The sequence below is a fragment of the Euprymna scolopes genome, chromosome 30 (assembly GCF_053919585.1).
Source record: "Euprymna scolopes isolate OS-2025 chromosome 30, ASM5391958v1, whole genome shotgun sequence".
In the NCBI taxonomy this organism is placed as follows: domain Eukaryota; kingdom Metazoa; phylum Mollusca; class Cephalopoda; order Sepiida; family Sepiolidae; genus Euprymna; species Euprymna scolopes.
In genome coordinates this window covers 101,502,027-101,525,781 of record NC_136511.1, presented here as the reverse complement: position 1 = coordinate 101,525,781, position 23,755 = coordinate 101,502,027, and the positions used below count along the sequence as shown (strand labels likewise).

At 34.0% G+C, this 23,755-nt stretch overlaps 1 protein-coding gene across 4 annotated transcripts in view; it reads left to right on the top strand.

Annotated features, from left to right (window-relative positions):
- Positions 1–20,905, top strand: part of LOC145254913 (uncharacterized) — a 65,044-nt gene extending 44,139 nt beyond the window's left edge. For 2 of the 4 annotated variants that reach the window (XM_080113872.1, XM_080113870.1), the window contains exons 9-19: positions 1,896–2,029; positions 2,596–2,734; positions 4,047–4,185; positions 4,658–4,813; positions 6,331–6,503; positions 6,822–6,894; positions 7,031–7,143; positions 7,482–7,568; positions 10,447–10,554; positions 12,797–12,969; positions 20,504–20,905. In XM_080113872.1, coding sequence (XP_079969998.1) covers positions 1,896–2,029; positions 2,596–2,734; positions 4,047–4,185; positions 4,658–4,813; positions 6,331–6,503; positions 6,822–6,894; positions 7,031–7,143; positions 7,482–7,568; positions 10,447–10,554; positions 12,797–12,969; positions 20,504–20,636 — 1,428 coding nt within the window. In that variant the 3' untranslated portion in view covers positions 20,637–20,905. Of the gene's footprint in view, positions 1–1,895; positions 2,030–2,595; positions 2,735–4,046; positions 4,186–4,657; positions 4,814–6,330; positions 6,504–6,821; positions 6,895–7,030; positions 7,144–7,481; positions 7,569–10,446; positions 10,555–12,760; positions 12,970–20,503 lie in introns of all 4 variants that reach the window. The other 2 variants (XM_080113871.1, XM_080113869.1) reach the window with 1 other exon arrangement.
- Positions 20,906–23,755: the final 2,850 nt, after the last annotated feature.

Sequence of the window (23,755 nt, the reverse complement as noted above, 5' to 3'; positions counted from 1 at the left end):
AAACTCCAAACTATTAAACGGGAATCAGAAAAAACAAAGTCCAATTTGAAAGTAAAACCCAAGGAAAACATTGTGCGTTGGATGTGTAGGATGTAAAGAAACAGTGGAAGTGGGAATGTAGATGGGTGTTTGACAGTCGTGTGTGTATGAAGTGGTGGTACATGGAATATGCAAAAAGAGGTGACTATGGGATGAAAACATGTGGCTGATGTTTGAATTCAAGGTTTTGGAAATTTTTTAGCTTTTTGTTCCCAGAAGATCCTATTAGGTGATATCAGATATTTATAAAAGAAGGGGGGGGGGGCATTGAGGTATATTATCACAAAATCAGACAGGATTTTTTAATTTTTTAAAATCTCTCCAGACAGGGTGTAAAGAGCTAACAAGAATGAAAGATGATTATTACAAAGACAGGAAATACCAATTGAATTTGGCCTTGATTACCAAGGCCATAGGTAGGAGGAAAACTGTCAGAAGAAAAAGTTCTACAAATTTACAGTTCTTGGAAAGAAGCTACTGGAGTAGGAATCTGTATTACAGTGAGTTATTAAAATAGTGTCGATGAAGATCACTAGACAGTGGAATGAACTGGAACAAAGAAAGCAGAGAATAGATCAGATAATGTTGAACGCATGCCATAAACATATTCATAAAAAAAAATAACCACATCACGTCTGAGATAAATGTTGCAGAGAAGAAGGAAGGGTGGAGTTAATCAAATTAAAAATGTTTCTCCACTTTACAAAGAACTCAAAAGGAATAGCCCAAATTCCATAGTTTCCCCGAGTCTGGTAAAACTCTCCTGAAGGTCAAGTTACAATAGCTGACTCATAAAAATAACATGTGAAATGAGAACTATAGTCAAAATAATAAAGATTCTAAAGTTTGCAAAGATGTACCCAAACAAAGTTGAAGTTTACATATGCAAAACATTAAAACAGTAACTAAAAATACAAGTTTTCAATCCTCATCACAAATTCTAAAACCTCAAAAATTTAATCTTCCATCCAAATATGGAAATGTAATACTCTTTTTTTTTTTCTTTTTTTCTTTTTTTTTTTTTTTTTTTGCCCCTAAGAATTACAAATAGTTTTAGTTAGGAAAGAGAACATGTTTAATCATCTATATCTATATATTGTCTTGTTAGCTGGTTCTGAATCCCGGGGCACACCACCTTTTTTTCTTTTTCAAAAATGAGTTTGACATTATAAATCGTTCACATTAATTTAATTCCTTATAGGTCTTGACTGTGAGCCATTCTCCTGATACAAAAATGTAGTTGTTCCAACATCACCAAAAAAAAAAAAATGTCAATATAAACCCAGTCAGATTCTTTTCCAGGCGAAAGAATTTGGTCAAGATCAGCATATCGTATTGGTTTTGTATCAATGTGGAAAACTGAACATTTACTATGTTTTATAAAGTCATTCTGGCATCTGATTGGTTCGTTCTTATTACCCATGGTTATAAATAGAATCTCCCAAATCTTTGTAGTAATACCCTTCCAACATTTTTTCCTGGGGATGATCTCGTCGCTGCTTCAGTTGCAGGAAACTTGGGTAGAAATACCAGTCAAGAATCCGTTTCTGACAATTAGTCGAACAGATATTGAACCATGTAAATGACCCAGTACCTGTTGGATTGCGGTGTACTGCTTTGGTGGTACCTGGTTTGGCCACTCTTTCAAGTAGAGTAAGTTCATTGCTTACTGCCTGGGAATGCCAACAGAGTAGTCCAGGCAATTTTTGCTAGGCCAGAGTGCTCTTGTATCATATCTTGCTGCAGTGGGAAGCATGTAAAGAATTACTTTAGGAATCCAGAAATACCTCAATTAAATGTGCAAGAACTATGTAAGGAATTGATTTTGAATGTTCTTAGTTTTTTAAACTTCACAGAATAAGCGTGGCAGTCACAATTTGGCTACATGTACTGACAGCTGCTACGATGACTCCACGACAACAGATGATGATGTGGTGATGCGTAAGAGAAGCCCCCTTGTCTACAGCATCAGTATGTACAGGTCAAAAAGGTTAGTACTTTTTCTTCCTTCCAAACCATTTTATATTTTTTATATTCTGACACTCTGAAGATGATTGTTTTTCCTTTAGTCAAATTTAATTCACAAAATCTATCCAAGCTCCAACCTCTGTTCCCTCACCACAATGTTGCTTTCCTATGCCTGTTTTACAAGTACTTTAGTGGAACGTACTCTCAACTCTCAGTACTTGTGCTCCCTCAACATACTCCCAACAAAATCCCACCCCTTCACTGATGAGGTCCCTAGATGCTGGGAAGCCTTCTATTTTAATAGTTTCTTTTTTCAAACTGCTAAACTCTGGAATTCCCTCCCTATTTTCCTGATTGTACTAACTTACAGAAGTTTGAAAGTAATGTGAATGAACATCTTACTGCTCAATTCCCTGTTAGATACTACTCCAAATTACATCAAGTGATAACATGCTTTGTTTGGGGTAGAAAGAAAATATTGATTGCGAATGTGGTTCCAAAACGTTCTCTTATTTAAATTTTATTTTTAACTGATGACAATTTCCCACCAGAGTTTGACTTAGAAACATTTTTTTTTTGTTTTTGTAGGTTTAGCAACAATGTTACTCCCGTGCAGAAAATAGTCTGGAACAGTCGTCCCATGAGCAGTGAAGAAGATTTGGAATCTGCCAGTGCGTCAGATCCACCACCAGAAGACGATAGGAAATCCATTCTTAATAGAATCAAGGTAAGCGTGATCCCCTACAAACGGGATGGGAGAAGTATTCATTTTCGTTTATTGTGAATTGTTAGTCGTCATTTGATGTAACTTTTACAACAAATATTCAATTTAATGTATACATAATTTAATGTATACATAATCAGATGCTGAGATGTGCATCCCTGATAGCATGTAAGATTCTAAAAGTACAACATAAACTTCTTATATGCACATCCCAAAAACACCCGTTCATGTTCACTTGCCTAATCAACTCGTTATGGTTTAGTTTTAAAGGATGTTTTGTTATTTAGTCAAGATTAAAAATTTGATCATCTCTCGGATTATAATAAAAATGTCTTCCTTCTCTATATTTCTTCAATGCAACTTGCAAATTTATATATATTTTTTTTTTTGTCTGCCTTCCGCTTTTTCTCTGAAGCTACTGGGCTAATCTGCCTGAAATTTTGTATGAACTTTTGAGGTACAGCAAACTAAGTATTATGGCATCATGGCAAGTATAGATTAATAGATTAGTATTTAATGCAAAAGGCTCAAATTTAATCATATTCGACCATCAATTTATCATAAAGCACTCATTCTCAGTCAACTGGCGAAAAAGTCTGAGAAAATAAAAGCAAAAAATTTTTGTGTAATATAAGTTAATATAAAAAAATTATCAAATGCAAGAAAATATACTTTTTTTACTTTTATAATTTTCAATATGCATTTGTTATTGTCACTTTTACTTAGCCATCATGCTTTCTGTCATGGCCACCAATTTTGTACTGACGTTGCAAATTTCAAGCTTATGAGAAAACAAAAAAAAATTGATTGACAGCTACCCTCAGACTAAGGCTTATGCTTCCACTAACCTTATTTTTGAAAAATAGTTATCTTTTAAGACTGAAATTCACAACCAAGCCCTATAATAAAAAAATAAATAAATTGGCAGCCATGACATAAACCATGTTTGTTTGGCTAAATGAAAGTAACGATAATAAATCTTTCAATAAGTAAACGCATATGAAAATTCTACTTAAGTAATTTTTTTTTTTTTCTGGTGTGGTCCAAGTTTTGTTACTAATTCAGGTCACCACATTTCTATTTAATTTTGTTTTCCCTATTTCACCAAAACTGTCATTAAATTCCAAGTTTTCACTTATTTCTGATAAATACAAAATATAAAATCGCATTTAATTTGTATTTTTGTTCAATTATTTAAAATGTCTGACTTTATCCAACTGTTCTCCATATATTTTGGTACTTGTGTCCGAGAGGACCTTCGACTAAAAAGTCTCTTGAAATTTGTCGTGTTTATTTATTTATTTATTTTTTTTAGGCCCTGAATAACCAAGTTTCCTTGGAACAAACGGTCATCCTGCAGACGAGCAATGCCCTGAACCAATGTTGTATGGAAGGATCCACATTTAATGGATCTGCAGAGCAAGTGGAATGTCACAAGCTATTGCTCATTGCCTGTGAGTATCCACCCTAACCCTTTGTCTTGTTACCATACTCTTCTTGTATGAATCATAATCATGGGATTGTTTCTTTGTTGTCTCTTCTGGTGCTACGAGATCAAAATGTCTGGAATTATCAGCTTCATAATTTGAATGCATAACATTCATGTTTTTCTATTTTTCTTTCTCTTTTGTAAAATCTAATCTTGTTCTCAGAATCAATGTTAATTTTAGCTTTCAATTTTTTTTTTTTTGTTAACTATCTGTGCACTATAAAATAATTTTTTAAAGTTCATTTTATATTTTTCATTTCATCATACTACTATATACCTTTTTTTTTTTTTCTCCATTTTCTTTAGATTGAATAACTTGTGATTTAAATCTATTTTCTATTATATATAAAAGTAATTTAAATATATACTTAATACGCTCGTTGTTTGGATCCAGTGATTTTGTTGAAATCCAACTCTTACAAGTTTTTCTTCTGCAGGTCAGAAGCGGCGTGCTTACCTTACAGAAATCCAGAGGCTGAAAGACACAAATCGCCTCGACCATCTTGGCCACGGAACCAGAGGCACTCTCACTATCAGTGATATCCGATTACCTCTCAAGAAGGACTTTGTCAGCAAGATGACCACAGCACACGGTCAGTAAGATATCTACTCAGACCAATAGTTGTCTCTCTGATACATTTTCTCTTCTAACGTGTGTGTGTGTATATATATATATATATATATATATATATATATACTAGCATGGGTATTTGGTGTTACCTTGGTCTGCATGAAGTTCTGTTTGGAACATACCTGTTATACTAAGGATATTGATTACTTTCATTGTGAACAATATCGATATCCCCACAATTATTTCAAAAATAAAAACTGATAAAACATGAAAATGTAATCGGGCCCCAAAAAGAGGTATGTGACACCCTCTCCACCAGATATTTTGACAGAAGGGATACAAAGAGAAGCTATTCTCTGAATAATGAGCACTTTTTGTTGCCTGTGTCCTGGACAAAATACAAAAGAACTTTCTAATATGTATTAAATGTAATTTGTTACAGTTCAAAGAGTTTTTGAAGGGAAATATTGTATTTGATCCTTCAGGCGGCACTCGGAGAAATAATTCGAAATTGGTTTCTTTTTTTAAATAAAAAAAAAAAAAAAGTTTATTCTAATTGAATGAAACCGGTTTCTAAAAGAAAAAAAAATTGATGTTGGTAATAATTCTAATTAAATTAAATATATCAATCTAAATCAACTCCATTCTTAAATAGAACACTTACAACAATACTCACTCTATAAATGTTAACTAACATACAGCTATTTAGTAAAATCGATTTTCCTTAATGTGATATGTGAGCGTATATTTTGCAAGAATCATGCTATATATAGAAATAAATGGAAGTTTATGCAAGTAAGTTTTCAATATGAAAATTAATGAGGAAATTTGTGAACAAACATACAAACACAGGAATATGGATTTGTATGTGTGATATATATATACATATATATATGTGTGTGTGTTTTTAATTTGAACTTAAATAGCATTTAAACTGACACACCAAAGTTTTGACAAGCAAATTTTCACATTTTGTTCTTTAGAAATAGGATTTCTTCACTTTTTTTTTTTTTTTTTTTTTTTTTTTAACCCCCCATTCCATTGGTTATTCATATTGCTGTATATTCAGCCTTACCAACACAGGGTATCAGAGGTGTCAGTTCTGATCTGAATATTCTATCATTACACATACAGCATCACTCTCCTAACACAGTTACTATATGCTCTTCTAGTCGTGAGGATAGCTTGTGATGCTGTACTCAATGTAAGTTTGCACAACTTACCCCACACCGATTTTTACCTAAATGGTGGAGTACTACTCATGAGCACCTTCAGCACTCAACATATCCCCAGGATAACATAACGTCCAACTTTCCCTTTGTGCAGTCGGCAGTAATGTGAGCATGCTTTCCTTGGACACTACCTATACTTATAGTTGGTCTGGTGCCAGCTTTCTAGACAGGCCACTACATCTTTTGTGGACCCATAATGAACATTGTATGGCATTCATTCACACTTTTTACTGATTTTCTATAAAACAAAACTATTCAAAGTCAATTAATTTTATTTAATGTTTTCAAATATTTTATTTATTTCCAGATCTAAGCGAGTTCTATTATGTGATTTTGATCCGTAATGGCCCTCAAGTGTTTGTCACTCAGCTCATGAAAACCAATGACCGCATGGTCAGGGGTAGCCTCGACTTCCCCGATATGATCAAAATCAATAGCGTGACAGCCAAATTTGAAGTGAGCTTGGAAATCTATGAAATGGTAAGTAGTGCCTCAAACATCTTTCTGTGTCTTTTTTATGTGTCTTTACTAAAGGAAACTATTATAGTCAGTGTCTGCTCATTTTGGCTTCCAGATTCTGCAGACAAGACAACAATGAAAACTAAGATATGGTCCATTCTGATTAATGCTCATCTTTGTCATGTGATAATCTCCACCTTCCTCATGTTAAAAATCGTTTTCTTGTCCGCTTGAACATGTCTAATTATTTAGCTAAATGAACAGAAATCAAAAAGGGCAAACAGTCTAAACTACAAACTACAACCAGGAAAAATTAAAACTTTTTTTTTTTTTGTTCAGAAACTTTTGAAAGAGAAATACAAAGACAAGAAAAAGAAATCAAAGAAATGCAAAGGATTGCCATCAACACCAGGTGAGAAACAATTTTTTAATGGAATGAAAAATTTATATTTAATTTGTTTGTTAGGATTTAAAAAAAAAAAATCTCATAGGAATTTTTCTTTTTCTGTCTCTAAAGAACCTTTTTTTTTTTTTTTGTCCCTTTTCAGTTTCTACATATCCATCTGGTTTGAGTGACATTCATACCAGCAGTTTCTCCCTCACCGGGTCGGTTGTTTTAACAATGAAAACTATCGATAAAACAAGTTTCACAATGCATAGGGTAAATAGAACACTTATTTGTTTACCTTTTTTTTTCTTTTTTCCTCTCGGCTAAAGATGAATTTTCCTAAAACTATTACTAATATGCGAACAAATATTCTCAAATGAATTTTAAAAAAAAAAATTTTTTTTTTAATTTTTTTTTTACATGAACTAACTTCAAATTTTCGATTCTGTTTGAAATATTTGCTTAGAAAATGTTTAATTCTTCCATTTTCTTTATATTGAATAATTTGTGACTGAAATCCATTTGTTTATATATATTATAAAAATACTCAATGTTTGGATCCAGTTTTGTCGGATGAAAAATTTTTTTTTTTTTTTTTTTTTTCCCCCCAGGTTCCGTATGAATCTCCTTTGATTGGTACAATCCATCTTCGTACCAAATGCATGATGGAGACTAACGTTAGTGAACGAGGCTTCTTGGTGAGTTTGTTAAAAAAATGGAATTTGTATTGCTAATTTCTAATGGTGTCTATAATCTATAGTACAGTAAAGGGAAAATAATCGGAAATTTAAAAGAAGCTACCCCACCCTAAATTCTTAGGTGGTTGATAGATTCGGGAATTTAGAACAGATTCAGGAAATACATATTGGAATCATCACCTCACAAAACAGCACACCATCTTGAGATGTATCTGATTCTTATGTAGGTGTGCATTAGAAGTCTGATATTTTCTGGAATGATGGAATGATTCCACCACTTTTCCATCTACCTTAGCAACAGTTTGGATATGTCTTCCATTGTACATCTGGAGCGAGCCACTCATTTTAACTAAGAAAAACAAAGATGTGAGCATTGGTGGTTAAAGGAGAAGATTAGTATTTAGAGGTGGTAAAAGTAACAAGTTCTTCCTCCATTGCACCACATGATCCAGATCTGAAGAGATAATCTGCTAGATATTAATCAGCGATACTCTTTAGTGGTGTCATAAACTTTCCTGACTGCTGGAAAACTGTTTCTGTGATACCAGTTTTCAAGAATTCTGACAAAAGAACTGACCCATTAAATTCTCGCCCTATTAGCATTCTCCCGCTTTTCGCTAAAATATTTGAGTCCATAATTAATCAAGCTTTAGTCCCATCACCTTACAGCTGCTAAACTTCTAACCGACCATCAATATGGATTTAGGCAAGACCATTCTCCAGCAGATATCCTAACTGGTCTCTGAGCGTATATACCATTCATGGGACAAAACAGGGGAGGGTAAAGCGGTAGTCATAGATATATCTAGGGCTTTTGACAGGGTATGGCATGAAGGTAATCTTAGGAAAATCAGATATGGTATCACTGGAAGAATACATAATATAATTAAATCCTTCTTAAGAGAACAATACAGGTTGCCCTCTACAATCGTACATCTAAACAATACAATATAAATGCAGGAATACCTCAGGGGTCTATCCTTGAACCTTTATTATTCCTAATATTCATAAATGTCCTCCCTGATAAAATTGTCTTTGAGATGGGTATATTTGCTGATGACACCACGCTCTATAGCAAGCATGAGGGGAAAACAAAATGTACACACATCTAAGGAAATAGCAGAAACACTAGAGGGAGACCTCCAATCTGTAGTGGAATGGGGAGAAAAATGGATGGTCACTTTCAATGCTGCCAAGACTAAGCCTGTTTCCTTCAATAATCACAAGAAATCTTCTCTACTACCAATAGCAATGGCCAAAGACACATTACCTGAAAACTCCTCAGCCTAACGTTCACAGGGAACACAAATTGGAACATACATTGAGAGCATTGTCAAGGCTGCTGTGAAGAAGGTAGGCTCCCTCTATTGTGCTAGAAAGCTACTTATGCCTGAAAGTATCCTGTACCTCTATAACACCACCATTCACTCATGTCACATTTGGGCTGGTGCATCTGCTACTTGTCTCTCACTTCTGGACAGGGTTCAAGAGTCGCCAATCTGATAGGTTCTAAACTGTCATCTAAACTTCAGCCTCTGTCTCATCGAGATGTGCATCTCTGCCTGTTCTATAAGTATTTTAATGGTGAATGCTCTGACAAACTACAAGCACTTGTGTGACCCGATGGGGACCGGGCGATGCTGGGAGACTTTGCTAGTTGATTAACAGCTTGTAGTCTGGGTGGTCCCATTGATACGAATTCAGGGGAATTTGCACGGCTGGACTCTAATGATGATGATTTGATATTTTAAACAGAATACATCTGTTTCTTGATGAATAATCAAAATGATCTCTCTCTCCTAGTGCTTGCATGATTAGGCCAGCGTGTAACTATCTTTTCTAATGTCGAAGGCAATAATCAATTCTATGTTAAAAAAAAAAGCCAATTAAGCTTAGAGACTTTTTCCTTTATTTGAAAACACACTTGTTGAATGAAATATATTTCCCAGACAGTCCAGGTGACAGTTTGGAAGCTGATTCAAAAGTGGAACCAGAGAACGGGCAACGGAGACGAATTCGACCACTAGACGAAAACACAGGTGACACCACGGGTATTAGCTACAGCTGCATTTCAACCCCAAGCCTGTGCATCTGAGCTACCCTGTAGGGGTTACACTTGTACCCTCTTGACATAAATGACAAGCAGCTAAATCCCTCCCCTACACAGTAGATCCCTAGGTGTAAGAAAGCTACTCCAATAGTTTCTTCTAGAATTGCTAGACTTTAGAACATCTTTCCAGGACCCTGCTTTCCCAACTGTACTGCAGAAATTTGAGTGTAATTTGAACAAACACCTTGCTGCCCACCTCCCTTCATAATATCCCTGCAACTTATGTGCCAGATAGTAGCCTCCTACTTCAAAAAGAGCCAAAATAATTCTTGCCTTGTTTGGGGGTGAACAATTGAAAAGAAAAAAAAAACAGTTGTGCCATATGCAGGAGAGATCAGTTAAAAACTAGAAATAGCAGAAAAAAAATCTGGTTTGAGCACATCAAAATTGTTGTGGATGATTTCACTAATGTCAATAAATTCCTTGTCCATTTTCATTCCACACTCATCCCTAAAAATTGTTGTTTCAAGAGTCAAAATAATTCTTGCACCTTGAATAAATTATTGCAACTAGACAAGTGAAACATTGCAGTTCCTTTGCATTGGGTAAGTCTGAATTTGTTGTAATGATAAAAATCAGGAGTTTTTTGGAATGATGGTGAGGAAGCTTTTGCCGAATAATGACCTAAATAATGCTTGTCAAAGATGTTTGAAGATGTCTATTTTCCCTCACTTGTAAGAATTTTGATTCATAGGAATCAAAAATCGTCCTTGAAAACATTTTATTTTAGAAAAAAAATTTTTTTTAATTTTTATAAATTTTTTGCAGACCATGTTTGAAGATGTGAGTGGGTTGGGTGCCTGGCACAGACGCTGGTGTGTCCTCAGTGGGAATAAATTGAAATACTGGAAATATCCAGATGATGAAAGCAGAAAGGTTTGTGTTGAAAAGAACTTGAAAAATTTTTTTCCTTGTCTAGTAAGAATTCCCATCAAACTTCAATTTCTCCCTTGATCATTGTTATATCTCCAGACAAATTTTCTTGAACTATATTCTTAAACAACTTAGAATATTTTTGAAAGCCAAAACTGTTATTGTGAAGTCTTGATTTTCCAATGTGAAAAAAGCTTTTTTAGAATTATTTTAATTTTTATTTTTTAATCGTTCTTGACTATATTGTAGTTGCCAAGTTAAGTTTGTTTGAGCGTATGTGTTAGTTTGAATTATGGTATGCGTTACATGTTTCTAGAGTAATGGAAAAATTCATGGTTTTCATGGAATAACAATTTAGAATATTTTTGAAAGCTATAACAATGTTTTTTTGTTTTGTTTTTTTATTAAATACTTATGTATTTGTTAGGATGACTGATCTTGACTCTGATTCTCAGAAGGTTTCAGCTGATATAACCTCTGACCTTCAGGTTTGTCTTGTCAAACTCTGGCTTGGTTGGGAGTGAAATCTGTATGGTATTTTAAACTTAACTTTTTATTTGAATTGATTAAAGGGTTTAGTTTAAAATTCTGTACAAATTTCAGAGTTCGAAAAGATGCATTTGGAGAGTCAAGTTATAGCAGTATTTATGTTATGAGAATAAGGTTCAGGATGCGACCAGTCATCTGAATGTTAGAAATTAATCCAAAAACTTCAAAAACAAATGTTCTTGTAAAATTGCAATTCATAATTTCGTTTTAGAGTTTATTCAGGTTTTTTTTTTTTGGTTTTTTTTTCTCATATTTAATTTTACATGCTGGTGTGTGTTGGGCAGTTTTTAGAAATTGTAATTTCTGAGTATGACCATTAGACATCCAGTAGTGACTCTATTTGGGAGTGGTGTGGAGTTGTTCCTTTGCTGTCATTGTACTCAGAGCGATGCTATGAGAATCCCATTTATGGATTAAATAGAACCTGTCCTAGGTAAAACACTGAATTTACATCCAGTCCTGTCAAGTCTCAGAATACACTGACTGCACCTTCTGCAGAATGTTTCCTAAAGAAGCCAGTTGTTTGTCAAGGTTGGCAATTCGTAATGTCTGAAGAAAGAATCCTGGTAGCTAAGCAGTTCATGAACCTGTGGGATCATGTACACTGCAACACTTCATACTTGGACTAGACAGGGCGTTATCTTCTCTCTGGGTGAAGTTAGTTTATTACTAATCGTGTGAGGATGCCAATCGGATGGCTTGGACATTTTTTTTTTCTCGGTCAGATTGTACTCCGTTTAGTGTGCTAGCTTTTCAAAAACTTTTCGTCTTCTCTGCCCTGGAGAGGAGCTAAATAAGCTTGTTGACTCGATTAAGGTTTTTTGGTTTGGTTAAGTTTTTTGGTTTGGTTAAGTTTTTTGGTTTGGTTAAGTTTTTTAGTTTGGTTAAGTTTTTTGGTTTGGTTAAGTTTTTTGGTTTGGTTAAGTTTTTTGGTTTGGTTAAGTTTTTTGGTTTGGTTAAGTTTTTTGGTTTGGTTAAGTTTTTTGGTTTGGTTAAGTTTTTTGGTTTGGTTAAGTTTTTTGGTTTGGTTAAGTTTTTTGGTTTGGTTAAGTTTTTTGGTTTTAAAAATATTTTTTGAACTGGAAAAATAAGTGAGATTGTTTTCAAACAAAGAAATTTAAAATTTATAGGGAAGTCTTGAGCACGATTTGAACATTATCAATGTAAATTAAATTTACATAAGTTTTTAATTTCATTTTGTGTGTAATTAATTATATCAAGCACTTTATATTAAAAAAAAAAAAATGCCAATCGAAATTGAGGCAAGATTATATTTTCAATGTTCTGTTTATACCGAGACATTGATTTTTGGATCTTCATCCCCACTGATCCCTGCCTCTCATAAAGCTTATCTAAAAGTTCAGAATGATTAACAGTCAAGAACTTGTAAACAAAATAAAACTGCAAATAATTTATAGCAAATGCAGCAGAATAAAATTCTCTACTGACCTGTATACTTTTAATGTATAAAAACTAAGCATAAAAATTCTGTAATTAAAAGGTATTTCCACACATTAAAAGTATACAGGTCGGTGGTAGAGAATTTAATTGTTTGCTATGAGTTATGTTTATTCATTTTTTTGTTTGTTTACAAGGTCTCTACTGTTAATCATTCTGTACTTTATCCAACCCTGACCTTTGTCGCTTGTCTTGTCTTCAGCATAACTCAATCTCTCCTTACCTGGTTTCCTGGCAGGACCCCATCGGCTACATTGACCTGAAACGATGTATCACGGAGAAAGTGGGATTGATCTCTAGAGACGTGTGTGCTCGGCCGAATACCTTTGAGATGTGTACGGTAAGGCCACTTCGTCCAGGAGAAGAGGATACCTTAACGACCCGAAAGCATACAACCATGGCAACTGTACGGTAAGTGGTGAATAATCTTGAGTAGTTGTTACTATAGCAGCCGAATGTGACGTTAGTGATGGCTTAAAAAATTTACTCGAGCTTACTTAGGCTAACGAATAGTAATTATTTTTGTTTGAAAACAATGTGTGTTGAGTCATTAAGTTTATTGCAATATTCGGTATTCATTTACATAGTCAATTAAGAAATTGTATATTTAATTTGATATTAATTTCAGATTTATTTCTTCTGCACTATATTTTATTATAACATCATTATGAAGTGTAAATTTGTAATGTATTTTGAAAAGACTTATTTTATTATTTGATTTGAAAAATTAGTTTTGAATTCATATTTAAAATCCAGTTATAAAAAAAAAAACTGATCTTATTCCTTAATTAAAATTTGGAAAAAAATAGTTATATTTCATTTCTTTTTATATTAGAAAAAAAAATCATAAAAATCAGGGAAAAATTTACTGGTTCAGTTACTTTTTTTACGATTAAATATAGATATAAATTGATCTTCTAACAATCATACAAAAAGGAAAAATCAGAGTTGGCAAAGTGTTCTCTGATTCTGTTGAGCGTCTAGTGTCATGCCATCAGATATATACATATTCCCTACTGCAGCAGTTTCCTCTGGCTTGGATTAGATCTGCTGTCCTGGTGCTACCAGATCAGGCTGTCTACTGACTTCCTGAGATGAAACGCACCTACATAGATGTCTTTGTTTTTTTATTCCCTTTTGCAAAACTTAGTCATGTTCTGCGAAAACAAAAACAAAAACAACATTCTCCTCCCCTTCCCCTCCCTCGTTTTCTTTTTCCTTCACCTCCTCACCCCTTTTTTTTTTTTTTTTTTTTTTTTTTTTTTTTTTTTTGCCTAGTTGGTAGGGCGATAGAACATACCAACTGCCCCCCTGCAGAGGGTAAAAATCCTTCAATGGGACCACCAGTTGACCGTTGGTGGCAACCCGTAATGCATTAAGAACGGGATCCTGGTGGTTGAGTGGAACATGCCTAGGAAATAATAACATGATACTACAACACACCACTTTGGCCCTTACTAGGCTAGACGGGAGGTTGGATAGGCCCGATCCAATCAATCGGTTGGTCATGACAAGCACTAATTCAGACAATCCAAACAAAAACACACTAACACTCAACATAAACAATAAACTGAGTTAATAAGCGATGGCTGAAGGGTCAATCAAGCTGGGAAAAAGGTAACCATCAGGAATAATAAAAATACAGGGAAATCCCATACTTGGGTGGGCATAACCATATATTGTGAATGCTTGGAAACCTCCCCATGTTTGAGTATACCAGCTATGTAGCCCTGGAGAACCGAGGCGAATGGGATTTACCCCCTCATAGTTCTTCCCCATAAGGGGCTCCGAGGAGGGTGGGGAGCATGGCTGATGAATTTTTCAAAAATTATTATGAATGCCAAAAAATCCAAGAGACCACACACAGAAATTGACTCTGACAGCGACAATGAAGATACAAACTTTCCAAGATTCATCGTGCTAGAAGCAACGTCTAATATACCGTTAACTAAAATGTCACCCTTCATTATCCAAAAGGTAATATCAAGCAAAATAACACCTAAAAATGTCAAAAAATTAAGGAATGGTACCATATTGGTAGAAGTACAAAATAAAAAACAGGCCAAAACTCTACTTCAACTACAAAAATTGCATGAAACAAACATCAAAGCTTATCCACACCAAACACTAAACTACTCCAAAGGAGTCATAAAAAACCAGGAAATCTCCGTCTGCACAACAGAAGAAATCAAAACAGAACTAAAAAACCAAGGGGTCACAGATGTAAAAAGAATCACATTTAAAAAAAAAGGAGAGGTAATATATACAAACACTTATATATTAACATTCAATTATCCTCAAATACCAGAGACCATCAATATAGGTTATGAAAGAACGAAAATAGAACAATACATTCCAAAACCTTTACAATGCTACAACTGCCAAAAGTTTGGACATAATAAAGACCAATGTCTAAGATTCTTCACATGTGGAAACTGCAGTGAAAAAAACCCAGACCACGATGAAGAAGACTGTCCAAACAAAACCAAATGCACAAACTGTCAAGAAGAGCACCACTCTCACTCAAAACAGTGCAAAATATATAAGCAAGAGAAGGAAATAATAACAATCAAATATCAAAAAAATATAACCTTCCAAGAAGCCCGCAAAAAAGTCACAAATCGCACCAAAAACTCATATGCCACAATAACCCAACAAGCAAACAAAATGTACAACTACAATGAACTAAACCTTGCTCCAGAAATTGCAAACCTAGCAAAAGAACTAAAGAACATACTTGAAGAATTAAAATCTTTTTTATCAGAACTGAAAATAAATTCTAACAGCCAAATAAAAGTCAGAAACGAACAACCCAGTATAAAAGAAAACGAAACAAAGGAAATCAGAAAAACTTCCATCAATATTGAGGAATCAATCTCTAAAGAAATGAAACCTCCTCAATTATCAAAACGTGAAAGATCCAAGTCACTAACAAGGACAAAAACAGATGTTAAAAATAAACACACAACAACAGAAAAAATGGAAATAGAACAGAACAACAAAAAAACTACCCCCCAAAAACAAAATGACAAACAAAAAACAGAATTAGTATTAATTGAAAATGAAAATAAATTTGAACTAGTTGAAACTGGTAGCCAAAAAAGACAGTCAAGACAAAGTAAATCTAAAAGTCCCAGACCAAAACCCAAAAAAAGCCTCTCACCAGAAACAAGAAACAGACCATCCACTTCCAAAAGAAACACCCAAACTAACATCGAAACTATGGACGTAGACATAAACACCAACAGTCCAAAACCAAAAGAAAATATAAACCATGACTAACAAAATCCTACAGTGGAACATAAGAGGATTAAAAATTAATATCGAAGAAATGCAAATACTTATCAAATCCTTATGTCCTGCAATAATTTGCCTACAGGAAACACACTTAAAAGAAAATGACAAAATTAACATAAAACACTACTCAATATACAACCACATAAACAAATTATCATGCAAAGCCACCGGTGGATCATCAATACTGATAAACGAAAACATTCCACACAGCAAAGTGAACTTAAAAACAAATATGCAAGCTGTTGCAATAACTGCAACACTACACAAAACAGTAACCCTATGCTCACTCTATATACCACCAAATGAAACAATAAACGAAACAGAATTAAACAATATAATCAAACAACTACCTAAACCTTTTCTACTGTTGGGAGACTTCAATAGTCACAATATATGGTGGGGCAGTAAAAAAAACAACAAAAGAGGCCAAACCATAGAAAAAATAATTAACCAAAATGATCTATGCCTACTCAACAACAAAGAGAATACATATATGCACCCACCAACGGGAACCCTATCAGCAATCGATATAACACTATGTGACCCAACTATATACATGGATTATAGCTGGAGAACACATAAGGATACATGCGGAAGTGACCACTTCCCAATCATAATAGAAAACGAGAATCCCAAGCCAGAAGACAAAACACCCCGCTGGAATTTACAAAAGGCAAATTGGGAAAATTTCCAAAATACATGTCAATACAGATTAATACCTGAAGCGAATCCTGACTTAGAACACATCACATATTTCAGCAACACCCTACTCACAATAGCCGAGGAGAACATACCAAAAAGTTCCACTACTACAAAATATAACAAACCCTGGTACAATAAAGAATGCAAAGAAGCTATAAGAGCCAGACGTGCAAACCTAAGGAAATTCAAAAACAGTCCAACGAAAGAAAATTTGGACACCTATAAAAACAGCAAAGCCAAAGCACGGAAAACTATCAAAGAATCAAAACGGAACTCGTGGAAAGACTATGTAACAAAAATTAATCAAAACACAAAACCCAAAAAAGTATGGGAGATGGTCAGAAAAATAGCAGGAAAAAATACAAAGAACCCTATTAAACACCTTATATGCGACAACACAAAGATTACCGACAAACAAAATATCGCAAATAAATTAGCAGAACAATTCTCAATGAACTCATCATCAAAAAACCAAAATAAAAAATTCCAAGCTATAAAGAAAAATGAAGAAAAAATAAAAATAAACTTCAAATCAAAAAATGAAGAAAACTACAATCAATTATTCAACAGTGCAGAACTAGAGGAGGCAATAAACAAATCTCCCGATACAGCAGTCGGCCCCGACGAGATCCATTATCAATTCCTCAAAAAACTACCAAAACCATCACTGGACTACTTATTACAAATTTACAATGAGATATGGATAACTAACAACATTCCAAAAAACTGGAAGCAGGCAACAGTAATCCCAATACCCAAACCAAAAAAAGACCATACAAACCCAACAAACTACCGACCCATTGCACTAACTAGTTGTTTGTGCAAAACTTTTGAGAGAATGATTAACGAAAGGTTAAATTGGTACTTGGAAAGCAAAAATCTAATTACAGAAAGCCAGTCGGGTTTCAGGAAAAATAGAAGCCCCACCGATCACTTAATAAAACTGGAAACACGCATAAGAGAAGCATTTGCAAAAAAAGAACATCTAATAGCAATTTTTTTTGACATGCAAAAGGCGTATGACACCGCTTGGAAATACGGAATCCAAAAAGACCTGTATGAACTAGGACTTAGGGGTAGAATGCCAGAAATTATCAGAAATTTCTTAACAAATAGAAACTTCCAAGTACGGATGGACAACACTTATTCAGTCCAAAAAGATCAAGAAATGGGGGTCCCCCAAGGCAGTATCCTGTCTGTCACCCTCTTCAACATTAAAATAAACAATATCATAAAAAACATAGACCCAGGAATTGAAAACGCCCTATACGTGGACGACCTACTTATATACTACCAATCTAAATATATACAAACAGCCGAACGCAAACTACAACTCTGTCTGAATAAAATAAACAAATGGGCCATAGAAAATGGATTTACATTCTCAGAGGAAAAAACTAAATGCATCCACTTTTGCAAATTACGAAAATTCCACCACGACCCCAACCTGAAACTGGATAACAAGAACATCCCACTCACCGACCAACATAAATATTTAGGTATTATATTCGATAAAAAATTGAACTTTATACCGCATATAAAATATTTAAAAGCAAAATGCCAAAAGACAATGCAATTGATCAAAGTCCTAGCACACACCGATTGGGGTGCAGACAAAGTCACATTATTGAAATTATACCAAACTCTAATCAGATCTAAAATGGACTATGGATGCTTCATCTATGGAGCAGCAAGGAAGTCCTACATAAAAGAACTAAATACAATCCATCATCAAGGATTAAGATTAGCCTTGGGAGCATTTAGAACCTCTCCAGTAGAAAGCCTCTATATAGAGGCCCACGAGCCTCCACTGATTCTAAGACGACAGAAGTTAGCGCTACAATATTACCTAAAGCTGGTATCAAGTCCAACAAATCCTGCATATCAATGTACCCTTCACCCACAATACACACATCTCTTCAACAAGAAAGAAAATATCAAGCCCTACAGCCTCCGGATAAAAAACCTTCTCACAGAAGCCCAAATGGACATTACAAAAATACATAAATATAACAAATCAAAAACTCCACCCTGGATGATCAAACAACCACACATAATATTAAAATTAAATAAATATCCCAAAACGAAAACCCACCCATCAACCTTCCATGAAGAACTACTTATCATCCAGAATACATACAAAGAATATACACAAATTTACACTGACGGATCAAAAGATGGAGATAAAGTAGGATGCGCAGCCATCCACAAAAAAATAAAACTAAAGAAAAGGCTCCCAAACGAATCTTCTATTTTCAGCGCAGAAGCAACAGCCATAGATTCGGCACTGAATATAATAACCAATGATGACCATCAAAAATATATCATATTTACTGACTCACTTTCAATACTCATATCTCTAAAAGAAAAAAAAATGACAAACCCACTTATTACAAAATTGCTAAACAAAATAGATGCCATAACCATGAAAAAAAACATTATCTTTTGCTGGATACCAAGCCATATCGGCATATACATGAATGAACAAGCAGATAAGGCAGCAAAGGAAACTCTGCAACAAAACCACATAAGTGGAAAAATCCCCTATACAGACCTAAAGACTAAAATAAACACATTTTTGAAGAGAAAATGGCAAGAAAACTGGAGCTCATGCACCAAAAACAAACTATTCCAAATAACACCAAATATTGGAACGAGAAACACCAAAAAGTTAACAAGAAAGGAAGAGGTAGTAATGACCAGACTGCGAATAGGTCACACTCACATCACCCACTCACATCTACTAAAAGGGGAGGAGACACCAAACTGTATAACGTGTCAAGAACCCTACACAATACACCATATACTGACAAACTGCATTGACCTTGAACAAATCCGAACAAAGTATTACCAAGAAAAAAATCTGAAAACAATATTAAACAAGATTGATCCCCAAAAAATTATCAATTTTCTGAAAGAAACTAAAATATACTCAAAAATATAAGGAAAGACCCCCCCCCCCCAAAAAAAAAAAAAACCTTAAGAAGAACAAACCAATATTTAACACAACATAACGAACCTTTCGGCATTAAATGACCCCAAAGTGGTTGATATGCCGTAAAACAGAACAAACAAACAAACAAACAAACAGATCTGCTGTCTACTTGGCGAAATATAGCAGTTGCGTCTGTTGCCTGTCGATTGTTTCATGGTTTTTGCTTTACCACAATAACATCCTGTGCTGCAGCTGAACAGACTAAACCTGCAACGGTATACATTCACATCTGACCTTCTACATAATCACATTGGTAACCTCCTTTTGCATTGTGTTCTGCAGTTCTTAAGATGTTGCCTCAGAATTGTGTGAATGAACATCACGGTTATATTTTCGGAGTCTTGCTATCGGACTCGTGATATTCCTAAGTTTTATGCATCCCCTAATTAGCCTGTCTATTGCTAATGGTTTTGTAACCATGACTTAATAATAAAAAAATAAAAAAAGAAGCTATTTGAGCTGAAGTGCAAGTTCCTATGTACATGAATTGTTGGACATTGTTAAAATGGTTGACTGTTATCAACATAAAAAGGAGTTATTTCTCTATTTGTCGCATAAAGGTTTGAAAATCATTCTGATTTGAGTTAAAGGTAACTCTAATACATGAGTAGATAATATATTTATGAAATAATTTATATAACTAGACTTTTTAGCCTCTTAAAAATGGGCAAAAGGTATAGCATGCCATATTGATGGTTGAATAGGTAAAATTTGTGCTTTATAAATACTAATCCTTAACTATGCGTCTAACGGATAACGATATTTTGCTGTATTTTATAACAAAGGTGCATATAAAATTTCAGCGAGATTGGCATAGTAGTTTCAGCAAAAAATGGAATGCACAAACCAAAAGAAATATATGGACTAAAATGTATAGAATTTAAATATCGTAAGTCTTTTTTTATTTATTTATTTATTTTTTTATTTTTATTTATTTATTTTTGTCACTAGTCACATGCTGTCCGCAGATACGAAGGAAGATCGAGTCTTATGGTGCAATAAAGTGAATCAGGCCTTAGACAATATCCGAGCATGGCAACCAGACGCTTTACGACCGGTTAGGATGACGAACCAACCAATGTGATTACTCTGTCCCACCGCCCCTTCTTTCAAATACTGTTTTTCGACTCTTTTTCCTTCAAACGTGATTCAACCTTTTTGCTGGCATTTTAATCTCACTTCTACCCTCACCACTCACACATAAGCACTTTTGTAGATTTTTCTTTTTTGCAAAGAAAAAAAAATTTATGAATTTTAATTTTTGTCCTACACCTGTATCTGTATCTCCCATCCCCAAACCCAACCGACCGCAAACGAAAACCCATTTTCACTTTTGATCAACCCTATACGCAACATTTTTTTTTTTTATTTCACTTAATTTTAAAGATTTCAACAAAATTGAAATTTGAAGTAGTTATTAAAAATGGGTAAGACTTGAATCCTAGACGGTGGGTTAGTGGTTGTACAAAAAAGTCCCACCCACACCCCTTCCCTACCCTCTATCTTACAAAATGATCTTCATTTAAACTGAATTGAAGTCAAAATTAAAAAAACGAATGGATGTTCTTAGATTCAATGTGCACATTTGGCAATGAAAATACCATTTCAAACTTAAGCGTGACAGATCAACGGACAGAACTTTGTTCCGCATGTTTATTTGATATTTAAGTTATCGTCTGCTAATATTTATCAGTTTAGAGAACAGACTAATCTCGTCAAATTTGTGACTCTTTCACTTTTTGTGCATAATGGGAGTGAAAGTTTTACCTTTTGGCTCCACCATTTTGTTGGAGAATTGTTTTATTTTCCATCTTGGTATTTAATATATTATTAATTATTATTATTATTAATATATGAAAACTTGCAGTTTTCTGCTAACATTTAACAAATTATGAAAACTAAAACATCAATTTTATTTGCTACAAATATATTTATACAAAATATTTTTCTTTTTCTCTCTCTCTCTCATATATATAAAAACAGACTATATCTATTCTTATTTACCCCATCTCCCTTTTCTTCAAAATTGGGCTGTAAGTCTGAATGTGAAACGTATGCTTTGTCTGGAGAAGAAAATGAAACCCTTATTTTGAAGTCTTCCAAATTGCAACCCCCTCTGTGATAGTGAAAACAACTTTTAAAAAATATTGTATTTCAAATGTACATCAAATGTAAATTATCTTGTAATAAAATAACACATTTATAAAAATTGTTTTTTCTTTTCTTCTTCCATCAGTTGAGGGAAAAATGTACCTTACATGACATTGTCAAAATAATTATGTAAGCTACAATTGGGGAAATTTCGTCTGGTTGAATTGTTAATTTGAAATTTCCTCTATTGTTACCCCCCACCCCCTGTCAATTCACCTTTGGATCACGTCCACACATACCCGAGACATTTCATTTTATATCTTGCGACGTCTTCAATGTGTGATGTCATTCTAGGCTGTCCAGGGTCCAGTTTCCCCTCATTCCTACCCAAATTCTATTGCTGTCAAAGTAAAAAAAAAAAAAAAAATCCTGTCCTTCCAGAGACATCGACTTTTTTTTTTTTTTTTTTTTTTTTTTTTTTTTTTTTTTTTTAATTTTATTTATGGTGCATTAAATACTCTCTAACAAAACTGTGTCCTCACTCAACAACAATCGCTAACTCCAATGTTGTGGGCCATGGATTTCTTTTCTCTCAGCTTCTCTGGTTCTGACTGTGTCGTCATCTCTCACAAATTGGCGACAACTGAGAGATGCACTGGCTCACAAGTATTTAAAAAAAATAAATGAATAAAGACAAAATTTTACATGGACTCCAACACTTTCTGTAAATATTTATTGCACTCTGAGTGATTGTGTGACACCAGAGACCCTCCACATCAGGCATGTCAAACATACAGACCACGTATGGCCTGCAAGAAGCAGCATTGTGGCCCCACAGACAATTTTAAGCAACTTGGAAAAATCAAGGAGAAAAACGAAAAGATCAAAATAAAAGGTGTGTTCGAAAAATAGTTAAGATTTCTTATCCATCCTCGCTTTAGGAAAGTCTTTCTTGATACTGAGCCCACATATCGAAAGCTTACGTCACAAACACAACTGTCACGACTTCTCATTACTTCCCTTAGTTTCTCTTACGTAGATACCTTTGTTAGGGCTTCCAGCGGTGTCATGCACTTCCTTTTCTCCTGCATATCAACATACTGTCCCTGCGGTAGATTATCTTTTTTCACTCCCACCTCGACGTTCTACACCGATGCTGTAAGTCCTTTTTTATTTTTATTTTTTTGGTATTTGTTCCTTTGAGGGCCCACTAAAGCTAAATTACTGGTGATAAAACAAAAACTTGTCTCTTCGAAAAATTTAATCTTCTGCTAATTATGGGTTTTGTAAAATTAAGTTTTGTTGCAATTAAAATTATAAATGGTTTCTTCTCACGAAGTTGAATTTATTTTATTTTTTCATTAATATTTTTAGGCATTAATCAGAGAAATAACAGCAACAATGACAGTAAAGAAAGCAATTCTATCCACAATTTTTTTTTTCTTTTTTTTTTTTTTTTTTTAAATTCAAAATTCTAATTACTTTTATATTTTTAATTTGTTACATTTGTTTTAGTTTTAATTGTTTTGTTTTCAAATTTTAAATTCGTTCTTTTTCTTTTTATTTAAAGTTATTGCATTACATTGGTTTTGTTAGATTTGTTTTATCTTTTTTCGACTCACACCCGTGAAAACTGACAAAATGTAATTTTACAAAACCCTACAACCAGCCAAAAATTCAATTTTTCAAAGGGATAAGCTTTTTGCTTTATCACCGGTAAATTAGCTTCAGTGGGTCCTCAAAGAAACAAATACTTTTTTTACAGAATTTATTGACTTTCAATTTCTTCACATCGTTATTTGGACTTTTAAGCGTTTCCCGCTTCTCTCTGTCACAGTATTTCTTTTTTCTTTCCTTTTCAGTTTTTACCTTCTATTTTCAATAAACCTGTCGATAAGCAAATTGTCTTCATAAAGTGATAAATCAAAAAAATGTGCCCGTGACGTTCTAAGCCTTTGATTGATGGTTTCAATGTAAAGAACAACTTTCCCAAAGCAAGGATAGATAAGAAATTTTAACTATTCTTCGAACACACCTCTTATTCTGTATTTATTTTATCTACTTTTACGTTTCCTGCCGTGTAGACCCTATATCTATATTGCTTTTTACTAT